The sequence below is a fragment of the Perca flavescens genome, chromosome 1 (assembly GCF_004354835.1).
Source record: "Perca flavescens isolate YP-PL-M2 chromosome 1, PFLA_1.0, whole genome shotgun sequence".
Lineage (NCBI taxonomy): Eukaryota > Metazoa > Chordata > Actinopteri > Perciformes > Percidae > Perca > Perca flavescens.
The window spans coordinates 2,044,875-2,071,773 of NC_041331.1; the positions used below are offsets into that span (position 1 = coordinate 2,044,875).

A 26,899-nucleotide genomic window follows, 5' to 3' on the forward strand; every position below is an offset into this window, starting at 1 on the left:
AAATGGTTGTTGTTTTAAGTTGAAACAAAAGTACTTCAAACTAGAGCTGGGCAATAAATCAATATTATATCGGTATCGTGATATGAGACTAGATATCGTCTTAGATTTTGGATATCGTAATATGGCATAAGCGTTGTCTTTTCCTGGTTTTAAAGGCTGCATTACAGTAAAGTGATGTCATTTTCTGAACTTACCAGACTGTTGTAACTCTTCTATTATTTGCTTTTACCCACTTAGTCATTATATGCACATTACTGGCAATTATTTATCAAAATTCTCATTGTGTAAATATGTTGTGAAAGCACCAATAGTCAACACTACAATATTGTTGCGATATCGACGTATTTGGTCAAACATATTGTGATATTTGATTTTCTCCATATCGCCCAGCCCTACTTCAAATGAGTTAGTTTGTTACGTAACTTACAGTAAGTTATGTACGTAAGTTAAGTACTAACGTATGTAATGTAATTTAAGTACATTACGTAAGTTAACTTACGTAAGTTAAAATAACTCAGCTTTGACTTTTAGTTTCACACAAACAGCTGTCTCCTGGGTGAGTTTGACCCACCCATCCACCCAAAAAGGATCTCCTCCTGAGGCGGACTTTAATTAGAAATGTATTTGTGATATGTGACGTCAAAGACATCCAAGAGAGAATCTATTTTTAATGACATTCAGTTTTGACTCTTAACGTAGCATAGGATTTAATTCTAATTCCACAATTATTTTTAATAGATATTATTACTCTGTTGAACATAATTTAAGTTTAGCTATGGTCATATGAATTTTAATTATGAAACGTTTGTCTTGTAGTAACTCATACACTGTAAAACAAACAAAAAATCAATCATTGTGGAACAGTGTTTCATTTCACTGAAGAAGAAAAACCAACCTGTGGTTGGGGTTGTTATTTGTGTAAATTAAATCTTTTGTCCCTGGCAGAACACAGATGCAGCCTTGCTTCCAACCATCAGCTATCCTGCGTTTGCAGTAGATGATGATGCCCTCTACAGTCAGACGCTGGACAAGATTGTCCGCAAGCTGCGGGGCAAATACGGCTTCAAACGTTTCCTCCGTGATGGCTACCGCACCACTAATGAAGACAAGAATCGCCGCTTCTACAAACCCGCTGAAATGAAGGTTGGTGCTGGTGGGACACTTAATCATTATTTTATCTTTTTCAATTTTCTTTTTCTTTGTTGCTTCTATTGTTGCTTCTACTGATTTTTTCTTTAGTGCTTAAGTGAAATCCTCCAACTTTTAATTTTAGACAATAGACCTCCCTGACTAGACCTGGATTGTTTAGAGTGCTCCAGCATGTTATCATATCAGACAGACATATACAAACACAGAAAATGTCACTTATCCTCCTAAGTTTTAGCAAGACACATAGCTGAGTGTCATTAGCATAGCAGTTGGAATAAATATTACATCTGTGGATAATATTCTCAAAGAGAGCATTACAAACCGTAAAGGATCCAGGATATATCCCTGGGGAACTCCACTCTACACGAGAGGAAGCAGTCCCTCCTTCCATAACAGAGAATGACCTGCTACACCACCAACTTTACAGACAGCCGTTTGAACTTCAGGTCATGGAGACTTACAAACAAATAAAACACAGCATGCATACTGAGATACAAAGGTATCTCAATCACAATTAGTTAAAGCATGTCAAAGGATATAATGTTTGAAAATGTACCTAGAGTTTATTTCAGGTAACTACTTGTTACTGCAGAGGAAAAGGCAGAGTGCCAATGGTTGGCAATGCATAAAACCTGAAATAGTGCAACTTGAAAGTGCTTGAGTGTGACATTTGAAAAGTTTTCGAAATTGTTAAGCCTGTAAAGGTATTATCCTTTCATGATAATGCTCAGAAATCTGTCTGACTTAGCCTCTCTCATTTCAAGTGTTTTAATCCTCCAGGTATTTCAACCTCAATAGTAGTGTATTTGTGTGTGTGCGTGAGCCCCTGTCAGTGAGTGTGCTCATGCATATATATGTATGTGATTTATTGTCCTTTTCTGAATCCCCCGTGATCCCGGCGAAATAGCAGTACATTCTCTTCAAAATGAGCTCAGTGAGCAAACGATGAGTGAGTCAGAGGAAGGACTTTTAATGCTAAACAAATCATTGCATTAGCTGCAGAACTAACCTCCCAAATTTAATGAGCTCAGAGAGGCAGATGGAGAGAACAACCGTGATCTGCAAGAAGGCAGGGGCAACTGGAGTTTGTGTTTGGTTTAGATGATGTTTCATCTCTCATCCAAGAGGTGTCATCAGTTCGACTGCGGGGTGGGTCATTCACACCTTAATGTCACAAGGCATTGAGGCCACCTGAGACTAAGGTTTAGATTGTTGTGCTACAGATTCACAGAGGAGTACTGGGGGGGACTCTACTCCTCTTTTCAGAGAGTTCATAAGGCCTACTAAAGTCACCAGTTCTAGTGTCAAAGTGACTAAGTTGGCGACGCTGACTCTGACACAACTTGATAATATTACTTTACTTTAATCCCACCCATTTTTGTATCTTTTGGGTGGTTCCCCTGAAAGAAATCACCCTCTCCTCTCAAGTAGTATAATTGAGGCTGACAGTTCAGTAGGCACGGCTCAATACACATTAACTGATGACCAACAAAACCAAATGTCATCTCCCTTTATTTCAACTAGCAGTTTACTGTGTATTATCAGAACAAACTAACTTCAAATTATAATTTGGTCAAAGCTCTGTGATAAAAGATTTAGAAAAGCTGTTCATATAAGCGAATATTTTAAAGGTTTAATGTAACGCTATCCAAAATCCTAATCATGGTTTTGTGTAACTATATTAATAAAACAGCAGACTGGAGGCGCGACGAAGGACCGAACACTTTATTTCTTTCTCCTTGCACTCATATTTAGCAACATAATATAAACATTGGGAGCTTCTGAGGCTTCTTCCCAGCATCTCGGCAGCAAAAGAGCCACATACAATATATTATATCAAAATGCTTATGTTGCTCAATATCTACATAATATGTAAATAGGCATCTCTTTAGCTAACATGTTTGCGATATCAACTTTGTAATATGCCAGTGTTGTGTTTACAGCTTGTTTTGCTGCTTCCAAAAGTATTGCTGGTGTAACTTATGTTAACTGTATATTTTCTATTACAAAGAAAATATTGCTTAATAATTTACAGAAGACATTGCTTAAAATATGTATTAGTTTTTTAAGATAGCTATACACATACACTACAGTTCCGTTGTGATTTGAAGGCCTTGTTGCTGGCAGAAAACAGATTTTTTTCATGTACTTCAGCAGGACTTGACAGATTGCTGCTCACAGCTTTTACTGCTGCTGTAAATGTTTGAAACAATATCACTTTTACAAAATGAGATTTCTTTTAGCTGTTCTATTATTTGCAGAAAGGAAGGCAAAACAGAAAAAGCACAGACATTGGGAGTGCTTGCTTGATATGTCATAGAGGGCACTCGTGGGGGCACCAACTCTTAACCACTTAGAATACTTTGCAACAAGCTTTCTTTAATCCCGCAACTAATACGATACAAAGACTCTGAGGCTAAAAATTAGCAAGCCTTTTTTAATTCCTCCGTTCCTTCAGGCTCCATCCTGCCCTCAGTCCTACCAGCAGATTTGCAGTGGAAGACGATGTCAGCTAAGTTTAATACATTTATCTCCTGATCACTCCTGCTGCCATTTGCCTTGCCTCTAATATATTTGCTACCACATCAACAAATACTGCAAGTAATAAGAATCCAGTTACATAAGAGGAAACTGTGCCCGGTGTTAATATTGAACAATACAGTAAATATTACTCACAGAATTACCATTTTTCCATGTTAGAAATTATGCACTTGCCAATTGTACAGGTATACCAACATTACAAACATAGTACATAACCCAAAAGTCAAATACTTTCCACCTTTGAGTCATAAGCATACACACACAGAGAAATGAAATGTCTGACACAGTGTGAGCTGTAGACCAGGTCTCCCTGCAGAAGACATGGAGTGAAGTTGTTGTTGGTGTTTAAGAGAGAATTCACAGCAGGGCCAACGTCTGTGCTCCCTGTCTGTTTACCATTGACAGAGAGCAGCAGCCTGTGTGATAGACAGTTTTACCAATCAGTCAAGCTGCTCAAGCACAAAACACCAGGGATCCCTGCCTGTTTACAGCCTCAACAGGCCAAAAAGCACAGGCCTCACTGGGTGACTGCCTTAGCTCTCTCCACCTCCCTCTACATAAACCTTCCTCTGCTTCTGTATCTCTTTATGCATGTTTTTTTTTCTTTTCATTTTACATCCTTCTCTCACCCCCTGATAGCTACTATAGCTTCTCATCTCCGCTGGAACACATAGTGTGAAGCCACATATACTGCACCTGCATAATCACAGGGTGCTGACGTGAAGCACATTTAAGCCTGCAGACAGTAGTATCTGCTTGGTGATGGTGAACGCAGCTCCCACATATTATAGTGTGTGCCAGCTCCATACCAGCCATTGGTTATTGCATTAAGATGTAATCTATTGTATCTTCAATCAGTGTGGAGATTAATGAAAAAGATTAGGGACATAGATAGTCAGGACGATTTTATGGTCTAAAATGCACACGCACGCACGCACACAAACATTTTTTAACGGTAGAGTTTAGAGAGGCTAAAGAAATCTGCAGCTTGTTTGATCTTGATGATTTGTAGTATTTATACAAAGATGGTGACTAAGAAAAGAGTTCTCCTGTAAATGTAGAGCTGCTAAAATGTCTACAGTGTGTTTGTGCTGATCCTCTTTAGGTGAGCATAAACAAGATAGGATTGAATTATTGGAATTATTAAGGCTGTGATTCACTTGACTGTCTTCTCCTCATGTGACTTGTGACCAAATGAAGGTTTTGTGTATACGTTTTGTGATGTGTGATCTATAGTAGGATTTCTGGCTGAGTAAGCTTCTGATGGTGTTCATGCCAACTTAAGTGTTTGTTTCAAAAATTCACTCCAGCTTCTGTCACATGCTGGCATACACACATACACTCATCCGTTACTCATTCCTATCGATCAGTCAGTCAGTCAGTCATACCTAGCAAAGTGGAAGGAGAGGTTTAATTCACTTAAATACTTAATAAATAAATAAATTATTCTGTGTGTTTGCTACATTTTGCCTGCTTTTTAATTGTCAAATGCCAAAATACATGAAGTACGACACAAGCGCAACACACTTCTGCTTTAACTCCTTGTCACTTTCTGATGCCGATGTGCATACATGTTAACATGGTTACCAAGTGAGTTGCATAAATATGTATATATGTTGCTTGTGTCCTACTCGATGTAATTAAGGGGCTCCATTGAATGTGTGGCTATAGGTCCTGTGTGTGTATGTGTGTGTATGTCGGGCCTGTGTGTGCAATGTGTAGAAATAACAACAGAGTGAAAGAATAGAATTTAATTTTTCCCTCAGGGATTAATAAAGTACATCTTCTTCCTCTTCTAAAGCCATTTATAAAAAATAAGTAAACCTAGCAGCCACGTAGGAACTATCCACCATTTATTTTACTGTGCAATTTCATTTTTGTTTCTCTCCTGTCTTTACGTTTTTGTTACTATTTATGAAGTAGAACCAGTTGAAGTCTTGACCTAGACTGGGTAAACCCAGCCCGATCTGCCGGTGATTTGATTTATCCCCGCAGCTCAGGCTGGAAACCTGTACAAATCTGCGGGGACCAATCACAATCACAGTGTTTGCCTTACTACCGACCAGTTTTGGTAAAAGCCTAATTTACCAGCTAGCCCCGCTGGTGGCTCTGCAAAGTACGTCACCAAGATCGTTGCTCTGATTGGTTGAAGGACTATCCAATTGCGCCCAGAGGCATTTGAACTATGCCCGTTGATCACGCCTCTTGTGCAGTAGAACATACAGAGCAGACTAATGTTCAATCTTAAAAGGTTGAGCTCGGTCTGCTGATAGCCAGACTAGTCTTGACTAGGGTTGCCGAACCGATACTTTTAAAACGATTCCGATTCCTAAACAATTCTTAAACCGATTCTTGAAAAACTGAAAAAATGACAAAAGAAAGGCTTTTTATGGAGTTTTTTTTTAAATTGAAAATTATTTCAATTTAACAATATATTAACGTTTAAATATTATAACTAAACCTAAGTCACCTAACACATAACTACAATAATTTAACAAATAACACTTACACTATTAACAAGTAACAACAAAATAAATGTTGAGTTGGTATGCCAACCAGCTTCAAACTTTAGCAGTTCTTTAGCAGAAAAATGACCATATTTGCCTTCTCTGGCAAGATAGGACACCTCTCCTGACTTATGGCATGTCCTGCACAGGAGAAAACTCTCTCAGACGGTGTCCAAGAGGTCTGTACACACCCAGGTAGGAGTTTAAAAGGGCAGACAATTTGGGGAGGCTGTCCTGCCTCCCCCACCACTAGGCTACAGGGTCTTGTCCTGAACGATAGACTAGCAGAGTAAGTGTAATGTTTACTAGCGATCACGTGCAGTCAGTGAATAGTTAATATGCTTTTACGTCCGTTTTGGTGAGCCCAGAGGAAAATATGCCATTTTAATAGTAGCCTACGTTTACGGTAGATAGCTAACGGTAGACTACAGAGAAAGTGTGATATTTTTATGTCCGTTTCAGAGCGTGTACAAAAAGCCGTCTATCAGCAGAGATTGTAGAGTAGCATGTCGGGGGAATAGCGCAGACACGTGCTTCACACCGCCACACGGCAGAAAAGGGAGAAAGAAAAAAGAGTCTGCCGGAAGGGAAAATATTTCAGTCGGAACCGAAATGAGGAACCGAAATTCGCGTTCTAATCCGGTCCGAATACTACCGTTTGCGTAGAAACCGGTATCATAGTGGAACCGGGTTTTGGTACCCAACCCTAGTCTTGACTACTAATACACATTTGTGACACCAGAGAAGATAAACCGATTAGGTGCAGTAGCATGACCTGCTGTCAGTCACCAGAATTGGATTTCCCCACGTGGGTTTCTGTAGGGCCGCTGATGATGCAGACTGACATCACTGAAACTGTCCAATGAATGAGTTCCATATTAGTCCCTATGACTTCATGCCCACAGCTCTTGGTTTGTTTGAACAGTAATAACTCATGTTTGTGTGCATTTAATTAAAATTGTTAATGTGTATTCTACTTTCAGGTCTCATAACATAACAGCAGATTTGTTTTGTTGAAATGGTGGCCCACAGCCAAACCTTTACCTATTAATTAAAAATAGACCACTGATCAAACTTTTCTCTGTGTGCCTCATGTATTAGTCACTGTACTGTAAACTTTCTGACATCTCAAACCTTCAAATGTCTTCCTCAAAACAAGCGACACAAATTTGAATGAAAGAAAATGGCCTTGCTGGGAAGCATTGTTATTCTTCTGTGCTCTGTCATTCACAATGTCATGTCTTCTATATATCTTCCCTGTGCCACGCGGTTCCATCAGCACTACTAAAGTTCAGCCATCCGCTGCTTTGAAGTCCCTGTGCCTCTCTCCTCTTTCTGAAATGGAAAAGCAATAATTACCCCTCTTCTTGTCTCTATACAGCTTTTTGATGGAATCGAGTGCGAGTTTCCCATATTTTTCATCCACATGATGATTGACGGTAAGCCTTGTTCTATCCATAGCTGCTGTTGTAATGCCTCAAGTGGGTCATTGACAAAATATAAGACAGACTTGATGCTTTTTACCTGGAAATTACCATGCCAGGTTTTAGAGGACTTAGAAACACTTTTAATAAATATGTGATGTGTGAAATATGCATGTGAACCTCGGGGAATGGTCAGAAATAAACTTAGGAGTATATTCTTTCACAATAATGTGAATTTGAGCATGATTAAATCACCGTCATGTCAGTTTATACTCCACTTATATTTGTAGGACAAATAAACTGAACTAATCTGATTTAGGGCCCAATGTCAAATCTCAGGCGTCTCAAATTGTTACCATATATTGTCTTTCAAACTGATCCAAACAGCTAAAACTAAGAGTTCAATAATCAGAAATCAGATTGCAGTTCAGCCATGCATTCATGTATAAAGCACGCGACAGTGCTTTAACTTTAAAGCTGTAATAATCCACAGATAATTCTCACCCGACTCTCCACTTCCACTCAGTTTTACTGAGTACATTAGCATCCTTCAGTTTATTGTTTTGGTCTATGGCCCGACTTTCCATTTGGGTTCACGCTCTCATCAGCATACAGATTTTTACAGTGAAGAAGCTCTAATAAATCCACTGTCCATACACATGACAGACGGAGAAAGGTAGCGACAAACTAGTCAACATAGTGGAGCATTCAGGAGATATTTCGCTCAGTAGTTGGTGGAGAGCAAAACAGATCTTATAGCGGAGAGAATATGGGATGTACATTATCAGGCTGTCGTAAACATTTTTCCATATGAATGCTAAACTTGCTATGTATCTGCTGTGTAAATAGCCAACTGTTATGTATGTGTGCGCATATTTGTGTTGCAGGGGTGTTCAGAGGAAATAAAGCTCAGGTCAAAGAATACCAGGACCTCCTTCAACCCATCATCTTCCTGTCTAGTGAGGGTGAGCAATCACATGAATACACACACACACACACACACACACACACACACACACACACACACATATCCAATAACCGATTGATGCAGGAAAATTCCGAATGCACACATACACACACACACTCTCACAGACACACACACACACACACACGCATGCAAATACAATAACCGATTGATGCAGGAAAATTCTGAATGCACACACTTATGCGCATATACGCACCCAACTTTATCTGATTTGGCACATCAATATGGTTCGTTTTGGAGCTTCTGCCTCTGTTCTCTCTCCCTGTAGCAATGAAACACTTTTTCTCATTAAATCATATCATACATATTCATGCACCACATACTGTGACCGAGACTCACAGGGGGGCGGTACATTCAAGTGAACTTTCTTCATGAGTGAAAAGCCGGGCTTCTATATTCACCTGCACCCATTGCTAGGAGGGGAGACAGTCAGTGATAGGGATAACAAGAGCGCTGAGTTTCTATCGGTCCGTTCATAATAAAACAGGAATAAATGTTGAAAGGATGAGGACGTGAGACAGATCAGGCTCTAGACATCCCCATAGTGCTTTTGTACTGGTGATGTATGGATTAACCAAACTCCTGAACAGCCAGTTCAGCCAGCCAGGCTTTTAATGGATAACACAAGTGTAATTTTTTTCTCTTTCACCATTAATATCCATGTCTAGGAAAGTCTAAACCCACAAATGTATTTGCTGCAGTCAGAAGCTGCTATTGTGTGTTCTGCTGCAGGTTTCCTACAACCTCCCGGGAGTCATGGTCTCCCAATGTTTTGATGATGGGTAGACAAATGCAGGGTGCAGCTCTGGGAGACATGCTGCTGTACTGTGGTGAATGGGAAACTAGCGTATAATACCGATGTGCCATCCTTTGAGTCAGTGTTTCTCAGGGTTAGGACCACACATTCAGGGAAATGTAGAGCAGAATTATGCGTTTTGGAGTACAAGGATTGCCGCTGGAGTTGTCTCATATGCAGGTACATCCACCATTTTTGTATCCCAGCTATTTGTACAGAGGTATTATACACCTGAAGTGACCAAATATATAATTAGTGTGAAATGTCATTTAATATCACACACACACACACACACACACTCACAGTCCCCGTCTCTCATGCCAGGCCATGCTGTGATCCCCAAATACTACTACGTACCGGCTGACTTTGTGGAAGCGGAGCAGAACAAGCATGGAAGCCAGAAGCGTTTCCCTAGCAACTCTGGCCGTGATGGGATGTTCTTCCTGTGTGGTCAGGCCCTTTACAACATCGCCATGCTGCTGGGTATGCCTCTGTGTGTGTGTTTGTGTGTGCGTGTGTGCTTTGATATGATGCTCTGAACACACAATCATTCTGTTCATCCTAATATCAGTCTGCAAGTTCATACATCATGCAAAACTAATACGACCTAAAGGTCATATTTTATGAGATGTATTATAGAGATGTGTGGTATGATAGAAAACATTCTGAATTGTCAAAATTCATCATTTCATTATTCATGATTATCTAATGACATAAATCAAAGGATACAGTTTGACTCATCCATTGTGTGTGTATGCATGTTTTTTTGTGTGTAAAATATTTACACTTGTATTTTACACTTGTTGTCGTGTGTGTGTGTGTGTGTGTGTGTGTGTGTGTGTGTGTGTGTGTGTGTGTGCGCGCTCACATTCTAGTGGATGAGCTGATCAGCCCTAAAGATATTGATCCCATCCACCGGTACGTTCCCTACCAGGATCAGCGCAACGTCAGCATGCGATACTCCAATCAGGTACGCGGTAACGTGACTGTGATTGATTCTCATCACTTGGCTTTAATCTGATCTCTTATTGAACACTTATTTCACAACTTATTATCTGGAATACTCATATGCACAGTGGACATTCATGCTAACGTTTGGGTCTTTGGATTCAAGTGCTCCCTGTTAAGTTGTACCTCTTGTTGATATGACTTATATGAGCATTTAAGTGCTTTTGGCCTAAGGTAATAACGGCATACACACGGTAAAAAAACAATCGACTGGCTGTTGTTATATTTAATTTAATATTATATTTTTTAAGTCAAGTAGCAGTATGTGCTTAATGCTGTAGAGGCAGAGAGTGGGCAGCGAAAGGACTGCCCTCTTGTTATTTATGTAGTCGAACCAAGGAGGACATCTGTGAGGTGCAAATAAGGGGTTATAACAGATTAGTTGTACGTTTGCAATTGTAATGGGTAATCATAAGCCTGAGCTAGGAGATTTAAAATCCGGGCTGTGTAAAATGCACTTTTTTTAAATGCTTCACATGCTTTTAGACAAATTTCACAGAACACACCCCAATTTCCACCGGCTATGGAACGTCTGCGGATCCGCTCCAGAACGGCGGCGGAGTCATTAGGGTTCCATTAAAGTCAGTGTGTGTATAATGTGTGTATTTCCACTGACTGCAGAACGGCTCCGTTCCGACAGCTGTTACGCAACAAATCCAGACCTGGTGATTATCTCGGACCTTACTTGAGATAATCCTAGTAAATTGATTTAAAACAACAAACACCTGCATCAAAGGTGCAGAAATTAATGGATATTGGCCAGCCAATTGGAATCAAGAAGTCTCCGTAACCATGGTATAAACAAAGCATGTTGTTGTGAAACGGCAATAAAAAAAAAGGTTATTAAAAAATAAATGTTTAGCAGTACTAGCCACTGCATTAATGGCAAGTAGAGCTGCGTAGATTAATCAATTATCAATAAATCAACTATTAAATTAATCGCCAACTATTTTAATAATCGATTGATCGGTTTGAGTCTTTAAATTATCTGATTCCAGCTTCTACAATGTGAATATTTTCTAGTTTCTTCATCATTTGTCATTTTATAGACCAAACAACTTGATTAATCAACAATGAAAATAATCGTTAATTGCAGCCCTAATGCCAAGTGCCAACATATACTGCATTGGACATATATATCACTCTTATCATATTTCCACTCAGTCGAGCTGGATTTATTCTTGATGCAAGGGGTTAACAGGAGTCCAACCGTAGATAACGGCACTGGGTTTTCATTTACCGTTCAGTGTCAGATGTCACACATTGATAGCACAACCACAACACTTGATGTATTGCATGTAATCAGGCTGTATCCAGCTTCAGAATAATTCCCCACAGTTACAGTGCTTACAGTCTTTCATTCACTTTGTGACACAAAGTGACCTTGAGCTCCACATGTACTTGAACTGTGGTGACATCACGGTAACTTGTGTTATGCCTTGTCTCATTACTGAATAGGAGCCTACATGCAATCACTGTGCCGTCTTTCAGTCGCTGGGATAGAGAGCGGCTTTCGTGGCGGGCATACTGATTAGAGTGGAGCTGACTTTGCTAGACGTGTGTTACTGAAAATGAGAGATTACTGCACCACGTGGCCGGGTTGGCTCAGTGGGTAGAGCAGGTGCACATATACTGAGAGGTTTATGCCTCGACACAGAGGTCCAGGGTTTGAATCTGACCTGTGACGATTTCCTGCATGTCTTCCCCCTCTCTCTCCCCTTTCTCACCTAGCAGTCCTGTCAACATTTAAAGGCAGAAAAGCCCTAAAAATAATCTTAAAAAAAAAGATTACTGAGCCACACTTCAACTTTCCTCGATGTTGTTTTCACCATCAGAAGCTTGTAGGAGAAACTTAACCTGACATCACAGTTTTTGCCTTCTCCATGTGCAGTAATGCTGTAGCCACAGTATCCCCAATGTGTGGTTACATATTTCGTAGTCTATATCCTTGATGTTTCACTTCCGGGATTGCTGCGGTGCTGCAGGAAATTCCGCCAGATGCGTGTGTTTTCCGTTTCCTTCTGCTTTCAATATGTTGGAATTTTAAATTCTGTGGATTTGTGAGGACTATGTTTAACTGCTCCTCAGATCTCCGCAGAGTAAATCCAGACAGCTAGCTAGACTATCTGTCCAATCTGAGTTTTCTGTCGCACAACTATTTTGCAGCGGCTCTGTGTGGAGCTTAGCGCCGCCCATGACGATTCTGATTAGTTTAACGAAATGCCAATAAACCAGAGCACGTTTTCCTCCCATCCCAGAATGCTATGCGAAGTAGCCAGTCACCCATTTAGCGTGCTTTGGAGGAGGGTCTGGCAAAGCGAGACTACATATTTCAAGAGGCACACGTCAGCTCTGGCGTAGCAACAGCAGCAATGTGCGTTGGCTTTTAAAGCTATGCAGTAACCCCTTAACGCACAACTATAACTCCACAAACGTCCCCTAAATTCCCACCACTCAGTCCTGCTTACCACTTTGTTTTGTTATTTGTGTGTACTAGCATTTTAATTACAATTCATCCATCAAAACCTAAACAGCAGAAACCACCCTTTTTTACCTTGCCCGGGGCCAGTCTTGCAGACAGGGATTAAACCCAGTCAATTTGCTCTATGACCTGCCTCTCTGAATGGCGATCATGTCCCAGGTTTAATCCATATCTGAGACGGCCCGTAGCTCAGAGCATCACACACATGAAGGGTAGCGATACGTATGCAATGGCCTGATGTTCATTCTCCTCGCTGTACAATGTGGATTGGTAAATCCCATTCTGCACCTGTATATTGGACTTTGTTTTTTTGTAGCTCGGCTGATAGGATGTTGCTACAGTAGAACAGGGCTCACAAGAGAGCATAGGTCCACAGAGGTGCAGTGTTATGAACGCCAGACTGAATCAAAATAGGTTGCAGGGAGAAAGATCAGCGGGAAGTACAAAGACAGAGAAACATAAAAGCCAGAGATAGAAGAGAGCACATCAGCCTATAGGAAAACTCTGTGGAGAGTCTGAATAAGAGAGATGAACATTTGCCTCGAGAGGTGGTACAAATGTTATTATTTAACTCTCCAGGACATACTAATATTCTTTAATACAAGGATGGCCAGCTCTGTTCCTGGCTAGGGTTTTGAATTTTTTCCCTTAAAGGTTTTGACATTTACCATCTGTGTAAAGCAATTTCTCATCTTGTCTTTCTCTGTGCTGACATTTTCTAAAAGAAGATTTAGATAGATAGATAGATAGATAGATAGATAGATAGATAGATAGATAGATACTTTATCTATACTGAGGGAAATTTTCGAAAAACTATATACTTATACATGGCACATATCAGGATTTTATCTCCATTTCGCCATACAGCCATTAAATACTGCAGCAGGTCTCTTGCACCAGTTCAATGGTTGTGCCAACCTTGTACCTCTGTCTGATAAAGTGAAGTGAACACCCCTTCATCCTCACCAACCATAATGTTCCAAATGTGTTCATTTAAACAGATTTTAAACTGGATACTATTTAACTACTAATTATAGAAAGATAAATAATAGTGGATGTTCCAATATTTTGTTTATACTATTAAAGTGTCAATGTTTAGGCCCGTTGAATTGTTTAAATTTGTACTACTAAGGTCCATGTTTCAACCATGTATCCATTACTGTTAGCTAACTATTTCAACCTTTTATCCATTCTTTGAGCTAGTTAATTCAACCATTTGTATATGTGCTTTTAGCTAAACATTTTAAGTGATTTTTGATGACTATTATCTATTTCATTAATTTAATTTGTCAATTTCTTTTAGATCCATCTGTTTACTGTTCCAGCTGTTAATCCATTACTTAAGAGATCTATTTCAGCCATTTATTCAATACTTTTAGCTAGCTATTTTAACCGTGTATTCATTATTTTTAGCTAAAAAGTTCTGCTTTTTTGGCCCATTACTGTAGGCTAAGTTAATCATTTCACCCATTTATTCATTACTTTTAGCGAACTATTTCTACTCTCTTTCTAAGTAGTTTTCACACACTCACGCAAGTTGTGGTAGTACTCAATATGTGGATATATTCTTTTGCACCAATAAGTCAATCCTTCCACATACCCCCTAGCAACTAGTGACCAGAAGTACCTTTGGTTGGAAATCCCTGGTTTAAATCATTTGGGTTGCTGAAGGGCTAAAGAACAGATTTAGTATTCATCTAAATAGGATCTGTGCATTTTGGATTACTCGTTGTTTACATCTTCAATTGGTATCAAACAGTACAGTACAATTTATATGTTTTGATAGTTCATAGAATATCAGCCCATCAGCATAGTCTTACTTGTATTAGCGGATGCGGTGTGATATTTCACTGGTTAACAGAATGAATACATGCAGCTCCATTGTGCTGCCAGCATTGCTTTTATGAATTCAACTTCTAAACTAGTATGCAGCGTGAGCCGAGCTTGACTCCCCTCAGGTAGGCTGCATATTTTGTTGAGATTACTTTTTATCACAATAGCACTTTGTTGAAGCTGGATTAGTACCGCTCTGCCTGCAGCCCATTAATAAAAGGCTATCACATTTAGTTTGATGTTTTCAGCCACATGCGGTCCAAATAAATGCACCTTCATACAAAACAAAAAATAAATAAAATGGAAAGCCCGGTGGTTTGCTGTCACAGTGATAAGGCACTGTCACTTTCATGGCCATTTGAAAAGTGAATTAAGGGTCTGCACAACTTGATGATGAGGTTATTGTAGAGCTGACAACTTGTTACTGTAGTTAATGCAATCTGTGAAGGCTAACTGGGTGCGCTCAGTTTCATCAGTGGACACAGTGTGTAGGTGGGAGGCAGATGATGAATCCAGCCCACCCACTGGGGCATCAAGGTAAATGCTACCGGAGCAATGCAGAAGCAATCCCGGAAGCTAGAAAAGGTTTTTGGCTCATGCGCTCGGCAAGCTATTTTCATTCAATTGAGTGGCCGCCATCTTTCACTTCTTATTATACATCCATGGGCTACAGCTAACTTGTCTCCATGGCAACATTATACTTTTCTACATCTCCCCAAAGCATGATGGCAACCCAGATGCGTAAACCTGAGTGGGACCAAAATATCCACTGTACCTTTTCACAATTAATAAAAAAGATATTCCTGTATATATTAATTAGCTCGACGCTGTTGTTATTTTGGTATCATAAAAAAAATGCCTATTATATCCAGTCCAAACTAAGCCATGATGATGTGTTAATGGACTCTTACTATTCTTGTTTTAACCCTCCTGGGGTCCTCAGGTCAAATTTGACCCATTTTCAGAAAGTTTATTTAGGTTTCTTTCAACCAAATTGTAAAATAAAAAACAATGTGGATGGCTCTATACAACTTGTAAAGTAAATGATCAGTTCACTACTTTCATTGAATTTGGGTATTTTATTACATTTTTTGGCATTAAAAAAAAAAAAAAAAAAAGATAAAAGAATGTTGAAATATTCTTCAAAAACATCAGAAAAAGTGCCAAAAAAAACTTAGATAAAAGTGAGGAAAAAAAAACGCTGAAAAAAGTGCCAAAAACATTGGGGGGGAAAGCGACTAAAGTGTTGAGAAAGACGACCAAAAAGTTTTTAATTTTAAATTTTGACCCAGAAAAACAAAAAGTTGGTTGACGGGAAGACAACACAAGGGCTAAATCTGCAGAAACAAGTTATGAACAAAACAATTACCTTTGTTGTTATGTTTGTTGTTAGCATTCATTTGGAGTCATGTTTGTGCGCACCTGGTGAATGGGAGTCTAATATTTACTCTCTGTTTAGCTCTGGTTTTTTTAATCTCTACCAACTCTACAGTATCTATCTTTTGCTGCTAAATGCTCCACTATGTTCACTTCAACTGTGTCTGTCTATCATTGGGGTTGAACAGGTACTGTACAGTGGGGGTTTTAGAGCTTTTTTGCAGAAAAAAAAACTGCTACCTGCTGCTGAGTGATACATTTGAATTTATGTTTCACAGCCAAGAATTTCATCATTAACATACACACAAAAAACCCTTTTGTAGTGTGTGCTGGTGTGCTGTTGTATGTTGTTTAACAAGTCATGATGAGGAAATGAGTTGATATGATGGAAGTTATTCACTATGTAGGTACGGTGATCTGAAAGAAAGGCATCATTTCACATACAGATGTTGCAGGTGTTTGTCTTTAGAATTAAGTCAATCTGAGAAATCACTTTCCATTGCCAGACTGAGTTTTTCAAGCAGTGCCACGTGAAAGCTGCTGTGAAGCATTTTTTTTTTTTTATTTTCCTGGAAGATGTGTATGCAGGAAATCAACAGACTTTCAGTTTCAGTGCGTACCTGTATCTTGCCCTCAGCTGGTGCTGAGCTGAGTGCCTTGCAAGGGTCAATCGGCCACACAAATTGCAGACTTAATTTTTTATTCCTGCTATCCTCCGCTGCTTCTCTCACCTCTCTCCTTTTTTTCTCATTGCTTTATACCATTTCTCCCTGGCTCCCAGTCTTTTTTCTTCCTTCTTTTTATCTCTATTTTTATTGTATCCTGTTCGCTTACACCTTTTCTGTTTTAGCTAGACACTTAGCTTACACGTTGTGTTGGCAAAGAAGCTTGAGATTGGCAGAGAAAGAATGAGGAAGAGGAAAAGAAAAGCAAAGGGGGGAAAAGGAGGAGGAGGTATATTTCCTTTTTTGGTTAACAAAAATATATTAGTAGTATTTCGTTTTTTGGTTTTGTCTTTCAAGCAAGAAATTGTGTGTGTGTGTGTGTGTGTGTGTGTGTGTGTGTGTGTGTGTGTGTGTGTGTGTGTGTGTGTGTGTGTGTGTGTGTGTGTGTGTGTGTGTGGGGCAGCTGTCTTGTTGCCTCTGCATCATTGGCGTCCAGTGTTTTGGTCTGCGGGCAGGAAAGGCACATGGGCATGCTGAGCTTTCACATGCAGTTAAGGCTTGATTTGTACGCTCCCCTTTCTTCCTCTATGTATGCGTGAAATTTGCTTTCCAGTTTTTGTATCCAAAAAAACCCAACATGTATGTGTTCTCAGTGTGCATGCATCCGTCATTGCATATCATTCTCTCTGCTTGTATGTGTACTGTATATGAGAGAGGCGTGTGTGTTTCTGTGGGTGCAGTTGTATGCAGTATAAGTATGCATGTGCGTCTGTCTGCATGTGTATTATTCATCGCTCCATTCCTTCCAAATGTCATGCTACCACTTAAAGTCCCTGCATCAATTCCTTCCGCAGCTGGAGACAACAAGATGTTCCGTAATATTAAACCTATGAATAGCCTGCACTGTTGTACTGTATGGTTCCACATATATAAGCTTGTATAAGGTCATCTCGGGGCAATTTGACATCAGCTCTGAGAGATATGTGTTTCAGTGGAGCTGGCGAGGTTGCCCTCCCTCATATAACCAATGAATACCTTTTCATGCCATAAAAATCATCCATGCCATACAAAATATCTAAAATACTCCATTTCAACAGATCCAATTTTAAACCGCAGTATGTTACACCGCTACATTTAGCATTGTGTATAAGTTGCAGTACAAGCAACACTGTCTTTTGTCACGTTATTTTTAATTTTTTGATTTGTGTACAAGAACACGTTTATCTAATTTTTTTGCATGGTGGCCAGCACGAAATGGGAACCATCTATACGGAGGTTGGGTTTAGGAAAAGAAGAACGGGGAAAGCAAACGTCACACCCCGGGACCTGATCCGCGGTCTCTGGGGGACACGCGACAACAACAACAGGACGGTGGAGGCTGGGTTTAGGAAAAGAAGAACGGGGAAAGGACACCTCACACACCGGGAGACGGCCGTGGGGGACGCGCGACTATAACGGGACGGTTGTGACGAGGAAAACAACAACGGGGAAACAAAACGCCACGCGGGGGCCACAATCATCGGTCTCCGCGGTTTTTGGCCTTTCATACTACTCGCTACCGTAGTCGTGCTGTGACCACGACATATGCTTCCCATTGAAATGCATTAGTTTACATTTTTGTGCTGGCCACCACGAAAAAAACGAGAAAAACATGCCCGTGTACATGAATCAATACATTAAATAACGTGACCAGAGATGTTTAGGACTGTACTCTTAATGTTTACCCCTGAATACGAATAATCAATTTCAGTTACTTACTAAAATATGTGGTTATATAGGTGCTTTATTGTCTCATTTGAATCCCTAACAAACCCCTGCGCTGGCCTGCAGAAGAAGTGACTCCACTGTGTTGGAGCTGACCTGGCAACACTTTATATTCTTGCATGTGCCTGACAAGTATGTATTAAGAATGTGCACAACGCAGCATCAATTTTACGCAGCCAGTCTATATTTAAAAATGATTATACAGCACATATCCCAATATTGTACATAGGTAAGGAACCATGCATTAAATTTGCATCGTGTGCACGTCAGCGTGGAGGGAATGTGGTTTTGCCTCGAACAACTAGCATTTGGAAGTTGTGATTTAGCTGGTGAATGGGGCGTTACTGCAACTTTAATGAGTAGTGGAGCATGGTGTGCACAAACCTTTTTTTCTAACTTAATGACCTGCAAGCCTGTTAAATAGAATATGAAGCTATAAAATAAGCTTAAATATGTATGTAAGCCACATGGCAAATGGTGAAAAATCAGCAAAAGTTTATTGCTACAGTGCTGCTGGCACCTCTGTACTCTAATAATAGTTGCAAATGGATAATTTTTTAAGCTTGACCCTGTGGATAAAGGCAGCTTTCCTTCATATATTTAGCAGCTACCAAAATGCAGTGGTCGAGTGTGTTGGGTTTTTGTGCATGAGAGACAGCACGCTCCCAGGGCTGTGAGGGTGAGTCAGATCAAATGCACCCCGGGGAGCATGGCGTGACATCCCGCTGATGAACATGCAATAATACACAGCGGGCGTAGCAACTGGCGGATCTGAGAAGTCATGAATGGCTGTTGAAGTGAATTAGTTGGTTACGTTGCTTATATCACACACTTGCTTTTAATGCTATGCCCTCAATCTACTCAGCTATTCAGGCCTTCGCTCAGTGTCACATATTCTTAGTCTGTCTCCTTTCACGCTGTTTTTCTCCATCTGTCTCTTTTAATTCTGTTCTATTTTTTGTGAATTCAACAACCCACATACACCCACATACAGCACTGAAGCACATGCAAGAATAGCACTTGTGCGCTTTTAAAACGAAGCAGCGTAGCACTCCCCTCCGTTATTGTAATACTCTGTAGGAACCTTTGGCTTTTGTTAGATTTCTCTTGTATTTGCACACAAACACACACACATGGCTTAAGAAAGCCATAAAAACTTTCGATAAAAAGGCATTGTCATTTCACCATTGCGATATCTTACAGAGACATAAATTTTAAGTTTTGAAAATTTTAAATATTTAAGGTATGCTTGTTTGATATATAAAGTGTTATATGATCTTGCCCCCCCTCCGCGTGACTTCATTCGTAGACTTGAAAGCGGAGGAAGTACACGGGCCTCCGTAAAAGGGGACTGTGTGATACCATTTAGACGCACCACTTTTGGACAAAACGTTTTGTCAATAATAGGAGGTAAACTCTGGAATAGTTTGCCCCTCATAATAAGAGAGTGTCCTACATTCAACACTTTTAAAACTCATTTAAAACAGTGGCTTCTAGAAAACCAGAGATGCACGCATTTTTAACAGTCACACATTTCTTTATTCATATACTTTCACTGGTAAATCGAATGCAGTATAGAGGTGGAAGAATAATGTCTTGTCATGTATCGTGCATCATGCATTTTTGTTTTGTTTTACTTATTTGTTTTGTTTATGTCACTACTATGTGTACCTTTTAATGTAATGTAGTGAATGAGCGCTGTATGACTGCTGGTTGTCTTTGTTAGTCTTATGTTACCTGCCTAGGGACTGCAGATGGAAAGTAGTTATTTTAACTAATTCTGGCATATTTACATGGTGTTTTTATACAACTATGTTCATAAATATGCATGGTCCCTGTCAAATAAATCAATAAATAAAAAAAAACACGCACACACAGACATATCTCGCACCATGTTAGAACAAGGTTAATGGAAAAGTTGCATTTGACTGCGAGAGCTGTCAGTCATCAATCAGAGATAAGGCGTGGGTCAAGAGAGGCCCACAATTTGATGGTGCGGTGTTGGGAGCAAACATACCTCCCTAAAGGAGGGAGAAAAGGGGGAACAAGGGAGGTTAGAAATGTCAGAGAGTGAGTAAGGCTGAAATATACAGGGATAGGGAGGAAGAAAGAGACAGATGAACCCATTTCATTCTTTATATTTAACCTGGATGTTTGTCTGAAACATTGCATTTTTCACCTTCTCACTGGTTTGAAGTGGGCAGGACTCATGTAGAGGCTCGTCTCCTCCAATGGGAGTTAAAGGAGAGGTGACGTTCTTTTATGCACCAATCAAAAAAATCGAATTAGAATCTGACGACAGCTGGTGGGTTGTTTGATCACTGTCACTCAAATCCAGAGCTGTATAGTAACGAAGTAGAACTACTTCACTACTCTACTTAAGTACTAAAAGGCTGTATCTGTACTCTACTGAAGTATTAATTTTTTCTCTTACTTCCTTCTACTTTCGATGAATGAAATACTTTTACTCCGATAGATTTTTTATGTGCTGCATCGTTACTCGTTACTGTTGTGAATTCCTCACGCTACGGAGACTGGGTAGGTTACAGTGAGTGTGTATCTACGGCTACGTTAGTTACGTACGCTAATTACATAAGTCTCGCCTCACGTTTCTTTTCATTACGGTTGCCCGTTCAGAAGTCAGAGACGATGTAAGTTTGTACTCTTTCTATTTAGTTATTGTTGCAGCAGATGAAGCTATTCCTGAGTTGTTTGAGTCTGCAGTGAGTCCTGAATGTTAACCATTTGACCCTGTAATGTGAAGCTGATCTAGTTTATCTGGATGTTTGACCCTGTGATGTGAAGCTGATCTAGTTTATCTGGATGTTTGACCCTGTGATGTGAAGCTGATCTAGTTTATCTAGATGTTTGACCCTGTGATGTGAAGCTGATCTAGTTTATCTGGATGTTTGACCCTGTGATGTGAAGCTGATCTAGTTTATCTAGATGTTTGACCCTGTGATGTGAAGCTGATCTAGTTTATCTGGATGTTTGACCCTGTGATGTGAAGCTGATCTAGTTTATCTGGATGTTTGACCCTGTGATGTGAAGCTGATCTAGTTTATCTGGATGTTTGACCCTGTGATGTGAAGCTGATCTAGTTTATCTGGATGTTTGACCCTGTGATGTGAAGCTGATCTAGTTTATCTGGATGTTTGACCCTGTGATGTGAAGCTGATCTAGTTTATCTGGATGTTTGACCCTGTGATGTGAAGCTGATCTAGTTTATCTAGATGTTTGACCCTGTAATGTGAAGTTTATCTGGATGATCTGATGTGAAGTTTAGTTTCTGGATGTTTGACCCTGTGATGTGAAGCTGATCTAGTTTATCTGGATGTTTGACCCTGTGATGTGAAGCTGATCTAGTTTATCTGGATGTTTGACCCTGTGATGTGAAGCTGATCTAGTTTATCTGGATGTTTGACCCTGTGATGTGAAGCTGATCTAGTTTATCTGGATGTTTGACCCTGTGATGTGAAGCTGATCTAGTTTATCTAGATGTTTGACCCTGTGATGTGAAGCTGATCTAGTTTATCTGGATGTTTGACCCTGTGATGTGAAGCTGATCTAGTTTATCTGGATGTTTGACCCTGTGATGTGAAGCTGATCTAGTTTATCTGGATGTTTGACCCTGTGATGTGAAGCTGATCTAGTTTATCTGGATGTTTGACCCTGTGATGTGAAGCTGATCTAGTTTATCTGGATGTTGCTAGCTTGCTAACTTTCCTGTAGCTACATCACACATGTTACTAGCTAGTGTGTGATACGTTTTTTGGGGGCTTTAATCGTTACTGTGCTGGAGAGGATGTTCATTTGACTTGCACAGTGTGATAATTGTACTTTATTTTATTTCAGTATTTGTTAATATGTGTTATTTTTAATATAATATATTTAATATTTGTTAATTCCTTTGGCTACAGCCAAAGTGTCCTTTAGGCTATACATTTGAAATAATATAAAAACAATATGATATTCAAACTTTTGACTGCTTTCTTTAATAACTAAATAACACAATACTTGTACTTTCACTTTCAGTACTTGAGTAGTACATTTTAAAATAAATACTTGCAATACTTAAGTAAAAAAAATGTTGAATACTTTAGTACTTCTACTAAGTGTGGCGCTTAAAGAGCACTTCAACTTCTACTCAAGTCACTTTTGTGATAGAGCACTTGTACTTTTACTCAAGTATGGGTCTCTAGTACTTTATACACATCTGCTCAAATCTGATCAAACCACACCCCTCACAGTCCTAATGAAGCAGTTTTTGAGTTTTTTCATGTATTTAATGTTATAGAGAAATACTTCATATTTGAAGTCCGATTTTCAGGGGTTTTAAGAATTCGACAAACTTGTTTGTCTACTCCAACAAATGTTGAGCCTGATGCACAGTTACCTGAAGGCACCGCAGGCAGCTGGACCTTATTGGGCGGAGGGGTATTCAGTTGGTTGCAATTTGCAACTTCACTGCCATATGCCACTAAAACTCTCTCATAAACTGGCCATAGGCTGACAAACTGTTGGTTAGTAGTAGATGTAATGTAAAAAAACATCACATAAGAGACATTTTGTTTCTGACTCAGGACATCAACAACATTTTATAGCTGATTGTATGAATTTGGTATCTGGATGATTATTGTTTGAACACAGCTGGGGGTGGAGAGGGGACCTGGATTCCTCCTGCTGTGTACAATGTTTTTTTCGGTCTGTTTGCTTTAAAAGTTGATGTGTTTATCGCGTGGTATGTACAGGCAGTTTAGATCGAGAAGAGTGTTTTACAGCTTGTTTGTCTTCGTCAATAAATGGACAGTGTGTGGCATTGTCATCACCAGGATCTCTTAGCCAGATAGTCTTGTTACTGTAGAAGCGATTTCAGTGGCTGTGTGGAGAGATCATACGGTGCAGACATGTTAAGATAAGTGAAATGTGCATATGGCTCTAGATTCAAAGAGCAGAACACAGATTAGAGTTTAGTGACAGGACACCGTTGAATAATATGTAGACTGTCCCTTTCTGACAAGCAAAGGGACACCGTGAGCAGCATGGAACAGATGACGTTAGATTACTTCTGACCCAAATACACACACAGACACACACACACACACACACACACACACACACACACACACACACACACACACACACACACACACACACACACACACTCTCGTACAATTACACTGCGTTTTCAAACTTACATGCACGTCCTCCACAAACCCTACAAACAAAATCCCACATATTCACGCTAACTAATTTTCCTTCTGTATCCTCTGCTTCTCTCACACACACAAACATGCACACACACACACACACACAGATTGAGAGTGTGCTAAACCCTGCTGTTTGCCAAATGGCCTGGTGCCGGGCAGGAAATGTCGAGCCCAGCGGTCTGTGACAGTAAAAGCCCTAAAGAGATGGCTACTGACCTTAACCTGCAGGGAAATGGACATCACTCAGACACACTCACACACTTTGCATGCATTAACTCTTGACACACTCATACCAACACATGCACATAGTTCTGTGTGTGTGTGTGTGTGTGTGTGTGTGTGGTATGTGTGTGTGTATGTGTGTGTGTCCTTCTCAGATACACCTCTGCTTGTTCTTCTGTCTTACAAGCTGTTCTCTGTGCCAGAGGCCCCAGTTAGTGGTGTCTGATAGGTTTGGCCTCTCCTGTTCCTTTGCCTCACTGTCAGTGTTGTTAGCCAGCTCTGGCGTCCAGTACTGTCTTCCTATTTACGGCTGACGTATTGCACAGAAACAAAAGGGAAGCAAGCTGCCTGAATACACAACCTCAGGGAGGATGACAAAAACACCTGAGTAAAGATCAAATATTTGAACCTGCTGTGCACAATTCATCCAAACCCTCACTTGAACAAAAGGCTGTCACATCCCTCGTACGTTTAGGTATGTCAACCCCCCCTGCGCAGGGTTCGGAGCATTACACGAGTATGGGATTTGTGTTTGGAGCCAGGTGTGCTGAGAGGAGGCATCTCGGCTTCTATTATCTGCTTGTTAATGGTTACTGCTGACAGTGTACAAGCCAAAGCTTCACAATGGGATGGGGGGGGGGGGGATGTTCTCAGTACTCACACCTGCACTCACTAGCTCAGCTTTAACCCCAAGAATTGTGACAGCACACGAAAGATTGAGAAATGTTGGGAGTCTCTGGGTATTTAAGCCTGAAAATGCAAATAATTTGCCTGCAGTTGGTAGAAAGCAAAGAAACGGCAGGATTTGAAGTAGAGTAAGACCTCTTCCTGCAGTTCGTCCTCTCTCTGTTCACGGGCATACACGGTACACTCTCTCTCTCTCTCGCTGGAATGACGTGTGATTGGCCAAAGTCTCCCGTCTATAGCCTGAATACAGAACCAATAGGAGGTGCAGGAGTCTCGTTTTCTATCCGACCACTTGAATTACAATATGCTGAAAGATTAGTATGGACGTTTGCCCAACGACGGCAAAAATAAAGTGCCTACCACAGCTTTGACTAAACTGTTATTGGCACTCAGTACTCAGTTTCACATGTGTACATCCTAGGAACCTTAAGGTGCTTGCTCTTAAAGATTAAAACACTTCACTACACAGATCCTGTGACATACCGTATAAGTAATGTAGTCTAGAGTACAGTATGAATGTATGTGAGGGCTGCATGCCTCCCTTTACAGTATATAGCCATTATTTTTAATATCTTAATAACTGTAATAACCTGTTTGTTTGTACCTCTGCTCATTTCATGATATAAAGTTAACTTGGAGTGTATGGTGCCAGGTGTAATGTAGCATTTTAAAGCATTAATATGCCTGAATAAAACAAGCTTTTACGATACCTTTACTTCACCCTTTAGAGTGCCTCTTCAGTGCTCGCCTCGCTATTTATTAATTAGTTAACTTAAATGGAACATTTGATGATGCATTTCTATTGTATTAACATACAGACAACTTGTCTTGTGTGTAAGCAAGTAGCTAGAGACAGAATGAGACAGAGAATGTAGGAGGGAGGGCGACAGAGATGTTTTTCCTGCTATCTAAGATAGCGTGCAGTCATTCAAAGGAGTAAAGAGCAGCCCCAAAACATCTGTGACTACTTCTAAATGAACTGCAAAAGTATTCAATATGCTAAAACACAAGTACATGTTGGCAAAACAACTCTTTACTATTGAGGAAATGTGTCTGCTGAAGAACAAACATAATGCTCCACACCTGAAATCTTTTTATTAACTGAACCTAACAACCTTAAACAAAACTGCTGGCCTGAACTTAACTGTTACTACCATCCCAAGTGTAAAACGTCATAATACACTCAGTATAGTTGACATCGTTGTCACGCGCTGGAATCCTTTTGTGATGGAGGACTGGATTCTGAAACCCCCATGATGATGTGAGCAGTCATGCAGCAGTCACCTTTTGTCCTTACCTGTGGGTTCATGTGGGTTAACTTCAAAAGCATCTCCCGTGAGGATAGACCATGTCAGCGTGCACGTAATGCAGTTCTTCAATACTTTACCAAGGCTCTCTCAGGTTGCGCAAATATCCCAAAATGTTAGGAGTCTGACTAAAGGGCTATGTGCAATTTTTAAATGTGGATGCCTGTATGAGTGTGTCTCCCATGTGTTTTTAGCATTAATATAATATGTTTGCAGTAGTAGCTTTTTTTTTTACTATGTATTTATTATGGTATATATTACCTCATAGATGTTTGGCACTGACAAGGACACTTAATTTCACTGTATCTGTTACAATGACAATATATATATTCTATTCTATTCTAAAGGTATAACATGAGGAGTTTTTTTATTTCGGTGTTAAGAGTACGGAAGGATGCAGACCTTACATGTAACTGCGTTGGCACCTTAGCCCCGCTGTTGACGAATGGCTGACATGTCCCTGGTGTAATAACAGCTTTTCACTATTAGAAACCCATTTGACTACGCCTTGGCTCTCAGTGTGTGTCGTGTATTTCTAAAGGGAAGTGTGGGGACTGGTTTCTAACTGATCCTCTGGCAGCAAGCATAACAGTGCAGTCTGCTCATTTGTCGAGCAGTTTTAGTGTGTGTGTGTGTGTGTGTGTGTGTGTGTGTGTGTGTGTGTGTGTGTGTGTGTGTGTGTGTAAGAGAGACTGAGTTAGAGAACACATTTGAACCATAATGCCCATCTGTTCCCAAAGTTTATAAATATGGGTGTTGTACATTTTTTTTCTTTCTTTCTCTGTGTGTACATCTTAGTGGAGCCTGGCACAGAGACCAAGGATGTATTTCTGTTCCATGGTCATTGTTGGGCTATAGGTGTGCATTAGAACTCATTCAAAATAATGCATGCGCACACACACACACACACACACACACACACACACACACACACACACACAC

General features: G+C 40.1%; 1 protein-coding gene across 3 annotated transcripts in view; it reads left to right on the forward strand.

The window, feature by feature from the left end:
• phkb (phosphorylase kinase, beta) overlaps positions 1-26,899 on the forward strand; it is a 125,394-nt gene that overhangs the window by 46,941 nt on the left and 51,554 nt on the right. For all 3 annotated transcript variants that reach the window (XM_028577266.1, XM_028577276.1, XM_028577284.1), the window contains exons 11-15: positions 946-1,143; positions 7,579-7,636; positions 8,509-8,586; positions 9,727-9,885; positions 10,278-10,372. In XM_028577266.1, the coding sequence (XP_028433067.1) occupies positions 946-1,143; positions 7,579-7,636; positions 8,509-8,586; positions 9,727-9,885; positions 10,278-10,372 (588 nt within the window). The remainder of the gene's footprint in view (positions 1-945; positions 1,144-7,578; positions 7,637-8,508; positions 8,587-9,726; positions 9,886-10,277; positions 10,373-26,899) is intronic.